The sequence below is a fragment of the Ammospiza nelsoni genome, chromosome 2 (genome assembly GCF_027579445.1).
Source record: "Ammospiza nelsoni isolate bAmmNel1 chromosome 2, bAmmNel1.pri, whole genome shotgun sequence".
NCBI lineage: Eukaryota > Metazoa > Chordata > Aves > Passeriformes > Passerellidae > Ammospiza > Ammospiza nelsoni.
The window spans coordinates 37,072,887-37,088,918 of NC_080634.1; the positions used below are offsets into that span (position 1 = coordinate 37,072,887).

At 37.5% G+C, this 16,032-nt stretch overlaps 1 protein-coding gene across 5 annotated transcripts in view; it reads left to right on the plus strand.

Moving 5' to 3' along the window:
- DLG2 (discs large MAGUK scaffold protein 2) overlaps window positions 1-16,032 on the plus strand; it is a 985,669-nt gene that overhangs the window by 672,904 nt on the left and 296,733 nt on the right. For all 5 annotated transcript variants that reach the window (XM_059492069.1, XM_059492046.1, XM_059492054.1 and 2 more), the window contains one exon: window positions 9,146-9,315. In XM_059492069.1, coding sequence (XP_059348052.1) covers window positions 9,146-9,315 — 170 coding nt within the window. The remainder of the gene's footprint in view (window positions 1-9,145; window positions 9,316-16,032) is intronic.

Here is a 16,032-nt window from a genome sequence, read left to right on the forward strand (position 1 = left end):
TTCAGTGCATGTGTCAACATATTTAAATTACACTGTTTCTTTATTTGGCTTGTAGTAATTTAAATAACCTATTTCTTAAGTCTCCGTTGCCCTTGTGATCATTTCTCAATGGAGTGTTGGGCTGCATCACTGCATAAATTTTGCTATCTTCAAATTCCAGGTCTAAGAAGACTTAAGAATATTATACTGAAGCTGAGCAAACATTTTTTGGTACAAATTTAGGTCCAAATGGCTTTTAAGTGCCAAAGGAAAAGAGCAAATCAGGGCTGCCTTAATTCAAAAAAGTAGTGGCAAAAATCACCTTTGGGGGGAACCTGCATTCACTGTCCTCTCTCTGGGGAATGTGAGACTCCAGCTTCCAGAGGACTAGTCAGACCACTAAACTGAAGGGGCTCTGAAATCAATGTGGTTTTTTTTTTCCTCTCAAGGGTCTTTCACTTCCTCAAAGACAAGTAAAGGTTACGTGGGCCAGAGCAGCCTTGCAGTGAGTGAGGTGTTTTGAAAGTAAAGTACAGACTGTGGACCAGGGTCTCCTCTTTATGGACGTCCTGAGGACTGTGCAGCAGCAATCTTACACATGGACCTGCATATGTTACTATGGTTGTTAGACTTCATCACCTAGAATCTTGGAATGGTTTGGATTGGAAGGTCCAAAAACCCTCTAGTTCCAACCCCCCTGCCATGGACAGGGACACCTTCACTAGACCAGGTTGCTCAAAGCTCCATCCAACCTGGCCTTGAACGCTTCCAAGGATGGGGCATCCTCAGCTTCTCTGGGCAACCTGTACCTCACTATCCTGACAGTAAAGGGTGTTTCCAAATGGTCTTCCCAATATCTAATCTAAATCAACCTTCTTTCTGTTTAAAGTCATCACCCCCTGGCCTGTTGCTATATGCTCTTGTAAATTTCTGTAATGTATGTAAAGATATCATCAAGTCAAAGCAGCAGGAAGAATTTCTGCCATCTTGCTTTGAGGATGCTTCCCGGGTGAGGAGCTGATTTAGAATGTGGGAATGGGATATTAAGACTGCAATCTTAAGACAGCATTGCGTTATACAAAGTGCAACAGTTTCAGTGATGGAAACAACAGGCAATGAAAGTGTTTTACTGAGATGACCTTGGAGAGAGCAGACTGTTGTTTTGTTTTTAGTTTCTCTGACTGCCTAATCTTTTTGTTTATTCAATTTTGTTTTTGTTCAGCATAAACCAATACCATTTTTGTCAAGAACAAAAGGATGATAGAAAAAATTGACTTTAACTTTCCATTTTATTTCAGAGTTCAGTTGTAAATCTGTAGGTGTTACAGCCAAGAGGCATTCAGGTATATAGAAAGATGAGTGGTGGTGTTTCCATCTCTGAAATTAAATCAGTGTTACCAGTAGTTCAGCTATATGCCTTTGGCTTGAAGAGCTTGTCTAGCAAGGCCCTTTAGGATGAAAAATCAGGCGTCACATGTAGGAGATTATGATGACCAGAGAACCTATGTCTGCTCTCCTCACAAGAAGATTTTGGGACATTAAATAAAACTAGTAGACCGCAGGTTGAAATAACCACAAGGAGAATTTTTAGCTGGTAGCAAAGCTGTGAGATTCATTGATAAAAAAACAGTGGGGATGTTGAGTTTTCATGAGTTTTGAAAAAGGTTAAATTAGTGTAAAAGAAATTATCCAGGGATATTAATTGGAAAAAAGAAAAAAAGTATTTTTGGAAGGTACAGCAGCTGAAAATGTATTCTGGGTAAAAAACTGTGCTAATATTTTTCCTTTACCATCTGCTAAGGACCACAGTTGGAAAGAAACCCAGACTAGATGGAGCCCTGGTCTGGTTTATCACTTCACATAGCTTTTATCTTTAAGATGAGCAAACACCTAATTCCACACATTTTAGTTCCAGGCTTCCCTATAGTGGGATCATTCTGGCCATAGGGGCAGCACTGTCTTCTTTAGGCCAAGGGCTGGATCTCTGTGTGAGCCACTGGGTGTTTGGTAGAGATGTGGTCAGAATGTTCAGCAGGGCAGCTCCGGTGCAGGTCTCCTTGCTGGCTGTCTTTCCTTGCTGCCTCGGTGTGTGCCTGCAGCAATCCTGCTACCAGGGGCCGAGGTTTTAATCTGCTGAACAGGGTTTAGTACTAAAGGTTTGTGACTGCTCTCTTTTCTGTTTCTGTTCCTGTTGGGAGCCACTAATGATCCCCTCCTGAAATCAATCACTGCATGTCAGGATGTGCAGGAGCTCACAGTAGTGCTAAATGAGCTCAGCATTGCAGAGCTGCATTAATATTGCCATTTAGCTGTGGTAATTGGCTGTAGACATATGGAAGATATTGAACTGGCTGGATTTCTACTCTAGATCTACTCTGTCAGTATCTGTGCTGGCTTGGATATCTCTGGGATTTCAGTGTGCCGGTTTTGATGTAATATGATGTATCTTTGAGGTCAGATTTCAGATATTGGGTTGGAGAATATTTTCAGCCAAGAAGTATGTGTGTGTATATATATATATACACACACACACACTCCCTAAACCAGACACCCTGTGATAAAGGCATTCCAAAGACATTCCACCTAAAAGGACAAAAGGATCTCTTTGGAGTGGCAAAAAGGCTTAACTCAGAGAGAGCCCCAGCTTTGTCCAGGAAGTTCTCAGAAACAGAGTAGAATGCAGAAAGGATCCAAAGTCCTTTAAACAATAAATAAACTGCTTTTTAGCCAATTTTGTGTCTGGGGTGCAGTCTTACAGCTGAGTTTAAGGCCTTTAAGAAAAAGAAAGGGAGAGATTTTAAAAAAGGAAATGCTGATGCATCCTCTATTGAAACTGTGTGAATAGGAAGATATTCAAGCTTCTAAATATATTTTCTTCTAAGAGTCTAAAGGCTGCAGGGACTTTTCCATTCCTAATTATATAGTGCCGTATGCCGTCTGTTTCTGACTTACAACTTCAAAAATAGAACTTAGAATCATAAATGAAACACAAGGAGAGGGATGAAGAGACGCTGTATATGATAAGGAAGTGCTCTGCTAATATTTTTACTGATGTTGTAGCCAGGCACTTGGGTTTTAAATTCAGTGACTGTTATGCAAGCCCTTTAATACACTGGCATTTCATTAAGAGGCTGTTTAAAAAGAAATCTGTGGGTAACTAAAGCAGTAGCAAAGGACAAGCAGTGTAAATATCTTATGACAGTTCTGTGGCTGTGCTGTTGTGTCTCAGGTCTCAGCAAGGTCATAGATCTAACAGGGTATGGAAACATAGTAATTTCAAGAAATAACATGTTCTGAAATTCAGAAGTATTTCCTAAAATCTGAGTTATTTCCTGAAAGTTCGAGCTTCAGTCTCTGTTCTGGAAGTGAAATAAAGCTCAAAGTCCTCTGGTAGGGCATCTGCAGATCCTGGTGGTAGGGCCTATAGCCCACCTGGATGTGATCTGAAATTCTTGACTGCATTATAGTTGGCACTTTTACCTCCAAAACCATCACTAGACTCCTGGTATACAAAGGATGTATTTCATCTGTACTTTTTTATTTCTCATATGGACTTTGAGAGGGCAAGAAGTAGGACTTAGTACTAGCCCGTCCCTGGATATGGGAATTGGAAAAGTGACTGGGACTGCCCTGATCTAGAGGGAGTGAGCTGAATCTGCACAGGCAGGCTTTTGCTGATGCTCTTCCACATCTTTTACCTTCTGCCATTTAGGCAGGAATCCACTAACAGATCACTTTCACTTGAAAGGGTAAATAGCTATTTTCTACACCCAAAATACTGGAAAAATTCAAAGGAGTGAACTGTGGGGATAACCAACACAATTTCAGGTCCCCCTCCAAAATCTTATGGGGTTTGGAGGCTGTGGGCTGAACTCAGGTAGTGTGCTGTAGGACAGACTGGGTTTCCACTATATTGTAGTAAAATCTGCGCACATCCTTAAATGAGAAACATTTTATGAGTTTTTTTCTTTATTTCAGTCTCTGGGATGATAATCATTCCAGTTGCTGATATGAGCTGTGAGGCTGCACAAGCACTGCGCTAGGCTTGAGCAAGCACACTCTGCTTTGCAGCAGGGCTTGTTAGCTCAGCCATCCACCAACCTTGGGGCTCCCAGGACCAGCAGACTGAAACTGGCTTGCCAGTGCAAGGGGAGAAAGCATCTGCTGGGTGAATCTACTTAGGGAAATGCTGTGCAAGAGCTTAGTTCCTGTCTTTGCACACACACAGCTGCCTTTGTGCTTGGTTGAGGTGATTGCCTTTCAACTCTCGCTTCTGAAAACTTGTTGCAATGGTGAGTGCAGCCAGGAAGAGGCAGGAGACTGCTTTGCTTGGTTATCCAGTGTTTATGCTGAGTGTGTCTGGGGGCTGCAGTGAGGGCTGGTTCCTCTTTGAGATGAGCCAAGAAGGTGTAGACTCTCCTCTGGAAAGCCAATTTAGACTGTAAAGAGGAGACAAAGGGAAGCGGGATGCAGGTGAGGTTTTAATCCTACATTTGTAGACTATGAAAGAAGAACCTGGTGAAGGTTGTGCACAAAGAGCTGGGATGGCACCAGGCCAGCATCATTGGGGAAAAGCTTATATTTTATTGAATTTATTTCAGTGCAGTAGATTATTGCCATTGATTCAGAGGCTTGAATTATGATGTTTTTCTCTCAGAAATGAAACATTGTGGGTTTAGTCCTTATTCAATTTCCTCAGAACTAAAGATAATTCTGTTCTTGTTAGAAGCATAGGTTAGATTCAATACTTCAAATAGTGCCTTTATGTTAAATACAGTTAGGTTTCCTGTTTTATTGTACAAATATTTCCACATATTTTTAAATCAAAATCAATCCTAGGATTTCAAATTATTATTAAGTTTGGTTCTAATTCCACTGTGTCATTTGTAAGTTACAAACCCTTCCCCCCGTCATAAGTTTTATCAAGTAGTATTTGCAGTAGTAACCATGAGATTTTTGGAATTTCATTATAAATCACATAAGTGTCAAATTTTGAGTTAGGATTGGCTGTTACCTTAATCAGACATTTTCATAAACACTAGTTCCCCTCCAGCTTCCAGAAACAGACAGGAATTTTCTTCCACTGATAAATATAATCTCTTTATTTTTGAAATAGGCATAGAAGTAAGTTTTACACTACTTTACAATGTCAGGATGGGGTCTAAGAATATACACAAATTTGCTACAGAAATTGGATCATGTCTCTAAGGATCATTATACATAAGAAAACTATGCCCTAAGCGGCATACGTGTCATTGGTATTTAGTGTTAGCTCTGAATTCTGTGATTTTGAAGACAAATCTGAAGACTGCTGTAGTAAATGTGATTGCCTTTATTCTGAATTCTTAGTGAAAATTTAAAAAAAAAAAATTATTCCTCTTGGAAGGAAGTCATATGAGCCAGCATCAATATGTACATTTTTTACCCCATGTGCTGTAAATTCTATTTATTATGGAATAGGAAGGCTGTGTATAGAATTAAAAAAAAAAAAAACTGGGGAGAGAGAGTCATCCTTCTCTAGCTAATGGATTAGACATATTCTCTTAAGGTCAGATAATCTAATTATAATTATTTGCTGACCTCTTGAAGTAAAGATAATAATCCTTTCAGCTTGCAACCTAGCATCTTGTGTTCCTGCTTAAGGTGCTGTGCTCTTGTGAGTTCTGGAAGAAAGAAAGTATCAACAGTTTTTTAGGGAAACTTAGGCTAAAATGGTTAGACACTGGAGCAAAGGATAAAGAGAAAGTTTAGTGTTTCTTTGTCTTACCTCTGTAGCCTATCTGATATCTACATAATGATATATGGAAGTGTATATCTACCTGATATATTTTATAGTTTTGCACTCATTCTCCCATTATAACTATTTTGCCTTGATTTCTATGCTCTGACTAAAGAATAAAGAAATTCCATATTAATTTAAGTTTTTCTGAGGAGGCAACTAAAAAAAATCATTTGGCTTTGGCTAGAAATCATCTATGAATGCTTTAGTATCATGATGTTGATCCACAGAGCGCAGATTATTCCCTTGTTCTTCAGTCTATAGTTAGTTCCAGTTAGCTGTGCTATGGCAAGTGGGCTAATGTGTGTTGGCAGGACCATTTGGTCTTCTGGGGCTCTTAGCTGCCACACCAGGCTGCTTTGGGTTTCCCCTCAGGGCACCATATTGCACAGAACAAGGGAACAGAATGATCATTACCAGTTGTCACCTACTATATGTCCAGTAAGTGCCTAAGGACTGTACTCGTCTTCTTTACTTACAAGTTGACTGAAGCGTTTATCAGCTTCTCAAGGATGTCTGCAGTTTCTTGAAAACAGTAAAAATCAAATTCAGATTAATATAGTGAAATTTAAACCCTTAATAATAGGGGGTTTTCCTTCACAGAAGCCCTTATCTGCTTTGAAGATAGCAGCAACTGGTAATCCTCTGAGACCCTGACCTTCCCCCTTAACAAAGTAGCTCTGATATTTCTTCTATGAGTTGTTTTGCCTGATTGTTGCATGTGTTCTATATTTAACTATCCAGGGTCCTTCATATTGAATTTATACTACAAAATTTTTGTAGAATATATTCATTATGTGAAAGAACCTAGAGGAGCCAGTGTGCCATATGAAGAGCTGCCAAACTCATTTTAATGTGTTACCTGTGTGGGGGATTCTACAAACCTCTTATCAAATTAGGTGTGTGCATAATATTTGAGAGCAGGTCTGAGGAGAGCTGCTTGGAGATATTGATGGATGAGAAGGTCAACATGACCTGGCAATGTGCACTGGTAGACCAAAAAGCTAAGATGTATGAGACCCCTCCTAACCCAAACCTTCCTCTGATTATATGACAATACAACTACTGTTGTAGGTATTGGTGAAACTACTGGGATCTCTTCTGTTGGACTTATGTTATCTTGTATTATGAGGCAGATCTTCTCCTGGGCACACCTCTGTCACCATCTGAAACCAACTTACAGGTATAGGGCATATCCAGCAATAAATGAGAAAAGAAATCACAAAAATAAAATTTTGCCATAGACTTGGCAGGTGAACGTAAAGCCAGGAAAATGCATTGGAGAGCTGCTTGCATGGGCAGAGTAGTTTTGTCCCTAAGGGGTAAGACCATACACTTAATAATCTGAAAGAATTTTCTTAAACTGGGTTTACTGACTTTTTTGCTGTTATGCTTTTAGGTTTATTTTGTTGCAGCATGTGCATATATGTTCTTGAATATTGTATTTATTATTAAAAAATTAAAAATTAACCTTCTCATGAGTGGGGGAAAAAAGCCTACAGGTGTGGGAAGGCATAGAATCATACTAGCATAGTTTGGTTGGGGTTGGAAGGGACTGCAGAGATCCTTTATTTCCGTCATTCCCAGCTTTGGGCAGTGACATTTTCCATTAAACCAGGTTGCTTAAAGCCCCTCCCAACCATGGAAACTTCTGGCATTAGAGTAAACCACCAAACCCAATCTTTGAATGATACCTAGAAACTTTGTGATACAGTATTTCTTCTCAGCAGTGAAGCATGAGCTTTGTGTCCTTTCCAAGTTTGACCAGTTTCAAATAACTGTGTTATTTTTGTCATTTTGATTTGAGTTTGTTTGAAACAAAAGCAGCAGAAAAAGAACATGAAAAAAACCATCCTAAATTCTCAGGGTTCTGATAAACTTAGGTAAAGTTTCATTCTCCCTCCATGTGCTAAGACTCCTAATCAATATCCAGATCAAGTGTTCTTTTGCTATAAAGAGTCACATTTGATAGTTGATTTTTATGTATAGAAACAAAGCAGAAGTGGGAATATTTTTAGCAACCCGTATTTGCTTCACTGATTGTCCTTTCAGACATGCAGAACACCACATTCATTTGCAATCTGCCTTTTTCTTCTGTACCCAACCTACTTAGAGGCATCTCACAACAAATGTACTGCACAAAAGCAGTAGTCTAAATTAATCTGTTCTTTTCACTTGTTGTCATTTGCAAAGAAAAGATGGCCCAGTAGTTAAATCATTAGCCTGCTGCTTTGGAGATAGATTTTACTGCTCTTAAGTTGTAGATTTCCTTTCCAACTAGGACAGATCTGTCAGATGAGGAGGATGCAGCTCCATCTAACCATCCATTGAGGGTGATTATATGTCCATCCTCAGATACTGCAGTAAATGCTCAAAGTAAGACTATGAGAGAATTTAAATAGTATTCTAATAAAAAAGAAATTGTGATTATTATATAGCAGATCTTGTAGCCTACAGTCAGTGTTGAAAACACAGAATTTAACTTGAGTAAATAATTTAGCATCACGCATTCTCTTTTAAATTGTCTGCTTTTTGTAGGACAGCATTTTTACTATAACAGCTTTTGTATCACACTATGAGATTTCCATAAGACCAGCTGTAGTTGTCCTTACTATGGTGGTCCATAGTAATAGCATGCAGCATGAGTGTTTTAAAGCAATTATGTTGTTTAGTCAAAACTTTAAATGAAGTTTGTAAAGACAAATGATTACTTATTTCTATCACTATAGTGCATGTAACCCAAATTTCTGAGGGAGGATGGTAGGTATGAGTGATTGGGTAGACTCCAGTTTGAATCAGGTAGGGCTTTTGGAAGGACTGAGTGCTCTGTCTCATTGCTTGTGAAGCATATTGCACTAAGTCTGTCATCTGGCAGCTGTGGACTTGATGATCCTTGTGGGTCCCTGAGCACAACACAACGCAAAGCACCAAGACTCCATCAGAAGGTTGTATAAAAGAGATTTATTATAGCAAGAGATTTATTATGTTGCCTTTATAGTTTTTCAAGATACTTACATTTACTTAACAGACGCATACACTGCCCATTGGTCATAAGAAAGAAACAAAGTTCTCAATGGGTAAACAAGGAGCCAAGTCATTCTGTGAGCCAGCTAAAGTCCGTATCTTTTAACTTTCTCTCTCATCATGTTGTCATGGTGATGGCCTTGGTGTCTTCCTCAAGAGAGATACGGGGCTTTCCTTGTCTTTAGGAAGTCTTCCCTGGCTCACAAGAACAGCACAAAATGTCTTTCCTGCAGGTCCCTTCCAGCTCTGTGATTCAGAGATTCCCAGTGAAGTAATCTTAATTTTACAGCACTGCTGACAAAACTTTGGCTCAAAGTAACAGCTGAAGCATTCAGTACCTCTGGTTCTTTGTTTTTCTTGTAGGGTCAACGATTGCATCTTGCGAGTGAACGAGGTTGACGTGTCGGAAGTGTCACACAGCAAGGCCGTGGAGGCCCTGAAGGAGGCCGGCTCCATAGTGCGATTGTACGTCCGGCGAAGGAGACCTATACTGGAGACCGTCGTAGAGATCAAGTTGTTCAAAGGACCGAAAGGTAGATAAGAAAACTGTAAAGGCGTCCATTTTAAACTTGGTGTTTAGCCTCTCTTGTAGCTTAAATGGCATCTGGCCTTGTTGATTTGCTAATTGGTTGACATGTCAAATACTGAAATGTAGTTCATTTAGGCAGGTAGAACTTGAATTCATGGTTAATCTCTTCCTGAAATATAAAGGAGTTCAAGGAGTTGTGGTTTTCTTCATTCGATGTTTACTCTCTCATTACCTTCTAAGGACACATGGAGATACTATGTGGCAGCACATATACTATCTTTAAAGTTCCTTTACTCAGACCTTTGATTTAAGGTGCTGTTGAATGTGGAGTTTCTGAATTCTTCATCTTTTCAGAAGGTTTTTTGATTATCCAGCTTGCCCTCTCTACTTTCATTATGTTTTTTTCTAGTTATCTTTGGAACATGAAGAATATCAACTTAGCCAGATGCGTAGAAGAATTTTATTTTATTCTTTAACAAAATTATGTGGAAATGTAGCACAAAACTTTCACTAGTCTAAATGAGCTTTATTGCTTCCAGCAGAACTTTCTGGTTACAGAACAAAAAGCCAAATTCCTTTCAGGAAGCATTTTTCTTCATAGCTAATTTCTGGACAAAGAAAATGCATATTTTCATGGTACATGTGAATAGAATGAACAGCAGTTAATTATTTTGATCCATAATAGTATTTTATAAGCAGGTCTTTGATAAATATATATATATATACGTATTATGAAATGAAGACATTTGCATTTATCTTAATATATGCAGTGCACATGAGATTACTCACCCTATTTTATCTATAGTAAATAATCTACAGCTTTTTCAGTGTTCTCCCTTACATGTTCTCTCATGTGAATATTATAATTTCCTTCTCCATAGGGTTTTTTAATAGTAGTAGTGGAGTATATTTAATATATTGAGACATATTGTTGAGCTTGACCTCTAATACTCAACAAAGATAGTGCAACACTGAAAACAGTGCACTCTGACACTGCAGTGTATTCATTATGCTCTGCTCTTAGAGAAGAGTAAGATATATTTAAACAAGCATCTAATGGTAAATCCCTGAAAGTCTGGATTCTTGTGGTCAGTTATGATGCTGGATTGTTTTTCTAACAGAAAAGCATTTCTAATGGTATTTTGTATGCATGTGAATTCAGAGTAGAAATGCAGGCAGTGTTTTTAAAGATTTGGAGTTAAAGTAAGTGTCTGATGTGATAGTCATTTTGAGAGACCTAAGGCTAAAGAAACTAAAATTAACTTGTCCTTTCTGGTTGTGATGAAGCAGTAAAAATTATTCACCATGACCAAATTTTTGCTACATCGTGAGAATGGACAAGAGAGGCAATCATTATCTAATAATGGGTTTGCATTGTGTTTGTTTTGAGTGTAAGCCTGACACTATTTCTTTTTGCAGTTATTTTCATAAAACAGAATGGATACCAAAAAATGGATACCTTTTAGGGCAAGCTAAAAAGCTTTTGCTTCTTACTGCTGCAAATATGATTTTGCATCTATATTCTTATATGAAGTTTACTACAGATAATGATATAAATAATAAATTTTATTGTTAAGTTGAATATGTTTTTTTATATTTTCACTTTCGTAGGAACAAGTTAGCTGGAAACTTGGATAAAAAATAGGTTTATGGACTAGTTTTCTGCAAAAGCCAGGGGTTTTACCTTCATAATTCAGCCAGTAAGGAAGCCTGCTCTATTAGGCTTTCTGTATTCTAGAAATAAGAAAGGAAAATGAAGAAAATAAATAATTTATAGTTGGGACTAAAAACCTTACCAATACTATTTTTAATATCTAGAGCATATTTCCTTTGATTTTTTTCAAATCTTCCATGAAGAAATTATCTATTGCAAGGCATCAAACTCTTAGCAGAAGTTGAGAATAAAACCCGTGACTGTTGGCTGTAGTCACTCCTGTGATGCTTATCTCCTCATATTTCAGGTGATTTATCTGTGAACAGGTCTTTCACACCATTACTATGCAACATAAGAACCACTTAGTATTTATATAAACAGTGTTTCTTACTTCTCAGAGTGAAATTGGGATGTTTTGGTGTCCAGAGCAGGATCTGAAAACTAGCATGGTAGCTTCCACACCATTCCTTCTTTCCTACTCACAAAATCAGTAAAGAAAGTAAATCTATTTTTTAGACAAGAAGGTTGTTGCATACCAAAATTGGAATAGCAATTATCTTTTCAATTTTTTTCCTGACTGTCTCTGTCAGTATATAACCCAGCATTTACTGAGTTCATTCCTTACTGCCCTGAGAATTCACCACATGAAAAGAAGTCTTGGCAACCCTAATGCCAGGTAAACTCAGAGATCCCTAACTTGCCTGTGTGTATTAGGTAATATCTTTCAGCCCTTGAAGTTGGTAAAGAAGGAAATTTGCAAGGCTTTATATACAGAGGTCCTTTTAATTTCATCTGAGATATTCAGGATGAGGGCTTTTACAAGTTTAGTCCATAGAGGTTAGTTGGGTTTTTTTAATGGGCATTTATTTTTGTTGCTAGCAACTACCATATAGAAGACATTGATTAATTTGGTGAAGGTGTTTTAAACATCATATATTAAATAAGCATTGTCTGGAGATGGCTTTGAGTGTGTAACAGGGGGAAGGGCATGCTCTTGTGCTGCCAGGAGGTCCCTTCTAAATGCAGACCCCCAAGCAGTTGTTCCTGTTGTTTCACAAAAAGGCTCTGCTAGTGTCATGTGTGCTAAGCCTTTAGTTTTATTTTTGGGAGCAGAAGCTGTAAACAAAGACACAATGAGTTGTGTAATAGGAAAATCAAGGGTTCAAAGAGAGCTTCAGCTGTGCAGGCATTTAAAGCTGATCATCACTTTGACACACCTGATTGCAAATACTGGCAGATAGCCACAGTCTGTGTCTTGAAGGTAATTGCTAACTCTCTTTCATGTGCTTTGGAGATTGTCTTTTGTATGCCTCTTGCATGTCTCTTCAGGCAGGCATACAATTCACAGTATGATTTTGCAAAGGATTGAGTGGCCAACAGTGGATGTTTTGTTTCAGTCATTCCCAGGGCACTGCAGATTTTAGCAGCCAGCATCTCTACTGTGGCTGACAGCTGTAACAGAGGAAAGATATACTTGCAGCTTTCTTATTTAAATCACTGGGATTTAGACACTACTGAAAATCCTGTCATTAAGTAATATGCTTTTCTTTGTCTGTATTGAAACAAGACTAGCCGTAATGAGAATGGATTGCACTCACTGCAGTGTTTGCTTCTGGAGAGCAAAATGCAGGCATTCAAAACAAAGCAGTTTAATGATGCTGTCTGCTTTGTAATATAATTTGTGCATTAGCTGCCTGAAAGACCCTGCAAAGGTCTGTGTATAGGCAGTGGATTGTGAACTTCAGTCACTGTTCAGGGGTTCCAGTGCTCTCTCCCATTTCATTGCATTAGAAGAATTTTAAACCAAAGTAGTTTCATAGACCTCAAGATTTTCATGCTGTCCTATCACACTCCAAATATACTTTTACTAAATCCAGAAGCATTGAGTAGTGTGATGATGCACACTTTGCTGATGTACAAGTAGTAGAAATTAAACTTGATTCATTTTAATTTCATTTTATAAATGATCTTCTACCATTAGAAGAAATACATTTTTAAATGTATTTCTACCATGTAGAAGATTTCTGGCAGTGAGAAACTTGGGTAAACACAGAGGTCATGTAAAATATTACCTGCCTACCTGCGTACCTAGCTGGTAATTTAAGCTCTGATATAATGTACCTGAACGGGGGGGAAAAAAGGGCAGAAAATAAGGATTCTTGTAACTACAGCACTGTCAGATCAGATAATAAACTTTTGACCTCACTTCTGTAGGAAATGTGGTGTCTTAAAAGACATCAGAACTGTAGAAATGAAGTTCAGGGTATGTGAAGCAGAACAGCTGAATACCAGGAAACTTCAGAGGAAAATTGTCAGACTGAATAACACCCAAAAAAAAAGGAACAACATGAAGGACACCTAATTTTGCTATCTGGATTTTCTCGTGGCTTGGATATAAAGTCATAGAGAAACAGGATTACTTTCCCACACCCTTGATGATAATAGTGCCTATCATTACAGTGTTTGAGCTGTGTCAGGATGTTGCTGCGATGACTGGAGCTGTCCTTCTGTTCATGACGTTTTAGATGAAACGCTCTGGACACACCAGCAGCTGTCTCACTTTTTGGTTTCTAAAAGCATACTTTTTGCTCATTCCTGATGAATTCAGCCAGTGACACATTCCTATGAGGTCTACCTCACACAGCTTTGGGCACTAAATCATGTTTAGGGACATTTCATTCTTTGCTCTTTCTGCTCTTAGAATTAGGGCCATATCAAAACTTTTCTTTTAATCCATTTGGAGTGTGATTATATTTTGGGGCTTCAGATTAAAAATTAATGCATCTCTTAAGCACTGTTCAGCCCCATTTTGTATCTCCCTCTGGATGGCTGTTCTTCTTATCTTAAATTTCTTAATCAGCAAAGACTAAGCTCCTAAATCAGACATCTAATAAAATATGCAAAAATAAGATAGGATTAATATAAAGGGCATAATATGCATTTATTTTGAGAGTTATGTGTATCTGTCTAAATGTTAGACTATGTCATTGGGCATAACCAGTTCCAGAGTTCCCATTTTGTTGTGTTCTGTGCTGAACTGAAGCGACTCTGTGGCACATGGTAGATTTTCTTTTCCTGTAACTATTTGGTTTATTCTTGATGTCACTGACTAAAGTCAATGGATGGTAATGAAGCTTTCTTACTATACTAGGAAAAGAATCAGTATGGTCTAATTTGTGTATTTTTTAACTCACTGGTAAGTTACGAGATTTTCTTTGGAAGATGCAGAAAATTTTCACCATCAATATATGGTATGATTTCACTGTAGATTTATCTTGGCTTGTTAGTGAAATGTCCTCTAGTCTATTACTGTCTGTAGTTTCCTAGAGGTTCATGCTACTTTTTTCATGAGAATAGATGTATTTTAATTTGAATTGATGGCTTTATTGGAAATGTCTTGTGTGTTCTGTTGCATGGATAGTAACCCAGCTTGTAGTGACAACTGAAATAGTCACAAAAGTACACTTCAATGATGTGTGTTTCAAAATGCCTGCTAAAAAAAAAGTGTTCAATTCAGAATATCAGAATAGAGGGTTCATTTTTAAAAAAAGTGCTGCTTTCAGTAAGGAATGGAGAAAACTTACAACTTTTACCTAGCAAAGCAAAGTCAAAAGTTACCTTTTTATCTCAGGTAATAGCTGCAGCACTTAAAATGAAAGAAAGGGTTTTTTGCAAACAAAGAACCCCAATTAATTATTTCCCAATTTCAGAGAATAGTGAGAGCTTTCAGATCTTACTGTTTGATAACTGATTGCAAGTGCTTGCTTCAGACTGATGATGGTACATATTTTTTTTTTATTCTTTTTTTTATTGCAGTTATCACTTCTACTACTTAAATGATCTATTTTCTCTAATTTAAGAGACACTAAATATGCCATAGCAAACTTTAGCATGTGGGAATAGGGGATTTTATGACAAGTTAGTCAGATATTTTCTTAATTAAAAAATTATGTTTTGTAAGGTCCAAAGTGTTTTTCAACAAAATCATTTTTGTACATTTTGAACAGAACCTTTTCTTATGGTCTTTGAAGAATTTCATTCTTATGATCCTATCAGCTGTGAATTTACTTCTGGTTTTCAATGTTCTCTTCCTTTTGTGCTCTGTGAATCCTTATCTAAAACAGAGAGAAATGGAGCAACTTAAAAGATAGAATCATATAAAAATGAGGAAGCAAGCAAACTTTCTCAAGTGTGGGTTTAACAAACTATCTTGGTTCTCAACTCTAATTTAAATGCTTCACTTCATATTATTGTAACCTGAAGTATCACTTATTTCAAGTATAAATAGAAACTAACACAGTTGAAAGTAAAATACCCTTTATTGTGAAATGTCTTTGCTTGAAGGAACTCGTATTTCCTCCAATTAGCAGAAAGTGCTCCATCAAACACTAATAAATATTTTTCCAGCTTTAAGATAGTGGCTCAAACTATCATTTATAAGTTAACATCACTAAAAGCATGGCTTCCCTGCAGGCTAGGATTGTCTAGTGTAAGAGTATGTGAGTATCTAATAGTTTATCACATGAAAATTGCATTCTCTTGAAAATCATGAAATTAGAAAGCACCATGATAAAAGTGCTATAAAAGCCTCTGCTGTTTTCCAGCCATGTTTTGAAACATTTGTGTTGCCAGTGCCTGATGTGGTAAAAGTGGTAGCTTTTATCTGCACCTTCATATTTCCCAGACTGAGGATCCTGATCTTTCTTTAATTTAAGTGATGATAAATGCATGCAGCTGCTATTATCATATTCTTTTTTAGGGTAAAAGTAAAATACCAAATGTATTATCTGACTTTGGTCAGTAAAGACATGCTATTTCATTTGTGTAAGTTACCATCTATGAAGCTTTTCTTTAAAAATCGCACATTGATTCTGTGAAGTGATTCCTTCCATTCCTGAGGAAAAGTAGTCCTTGTATACAATTTCACAAAGTAATAGTTATTATTCTAATGACATTTCAGTTCTAGTTTCTCAGGCTTTTTCTTTTTTGTCTCTAGTGGAGAAAGAAGGTAAATCTGTTATGTTTTTTGTTAAAAATGCAGTCTAATGGCAGGAAGTGGTGGAATCA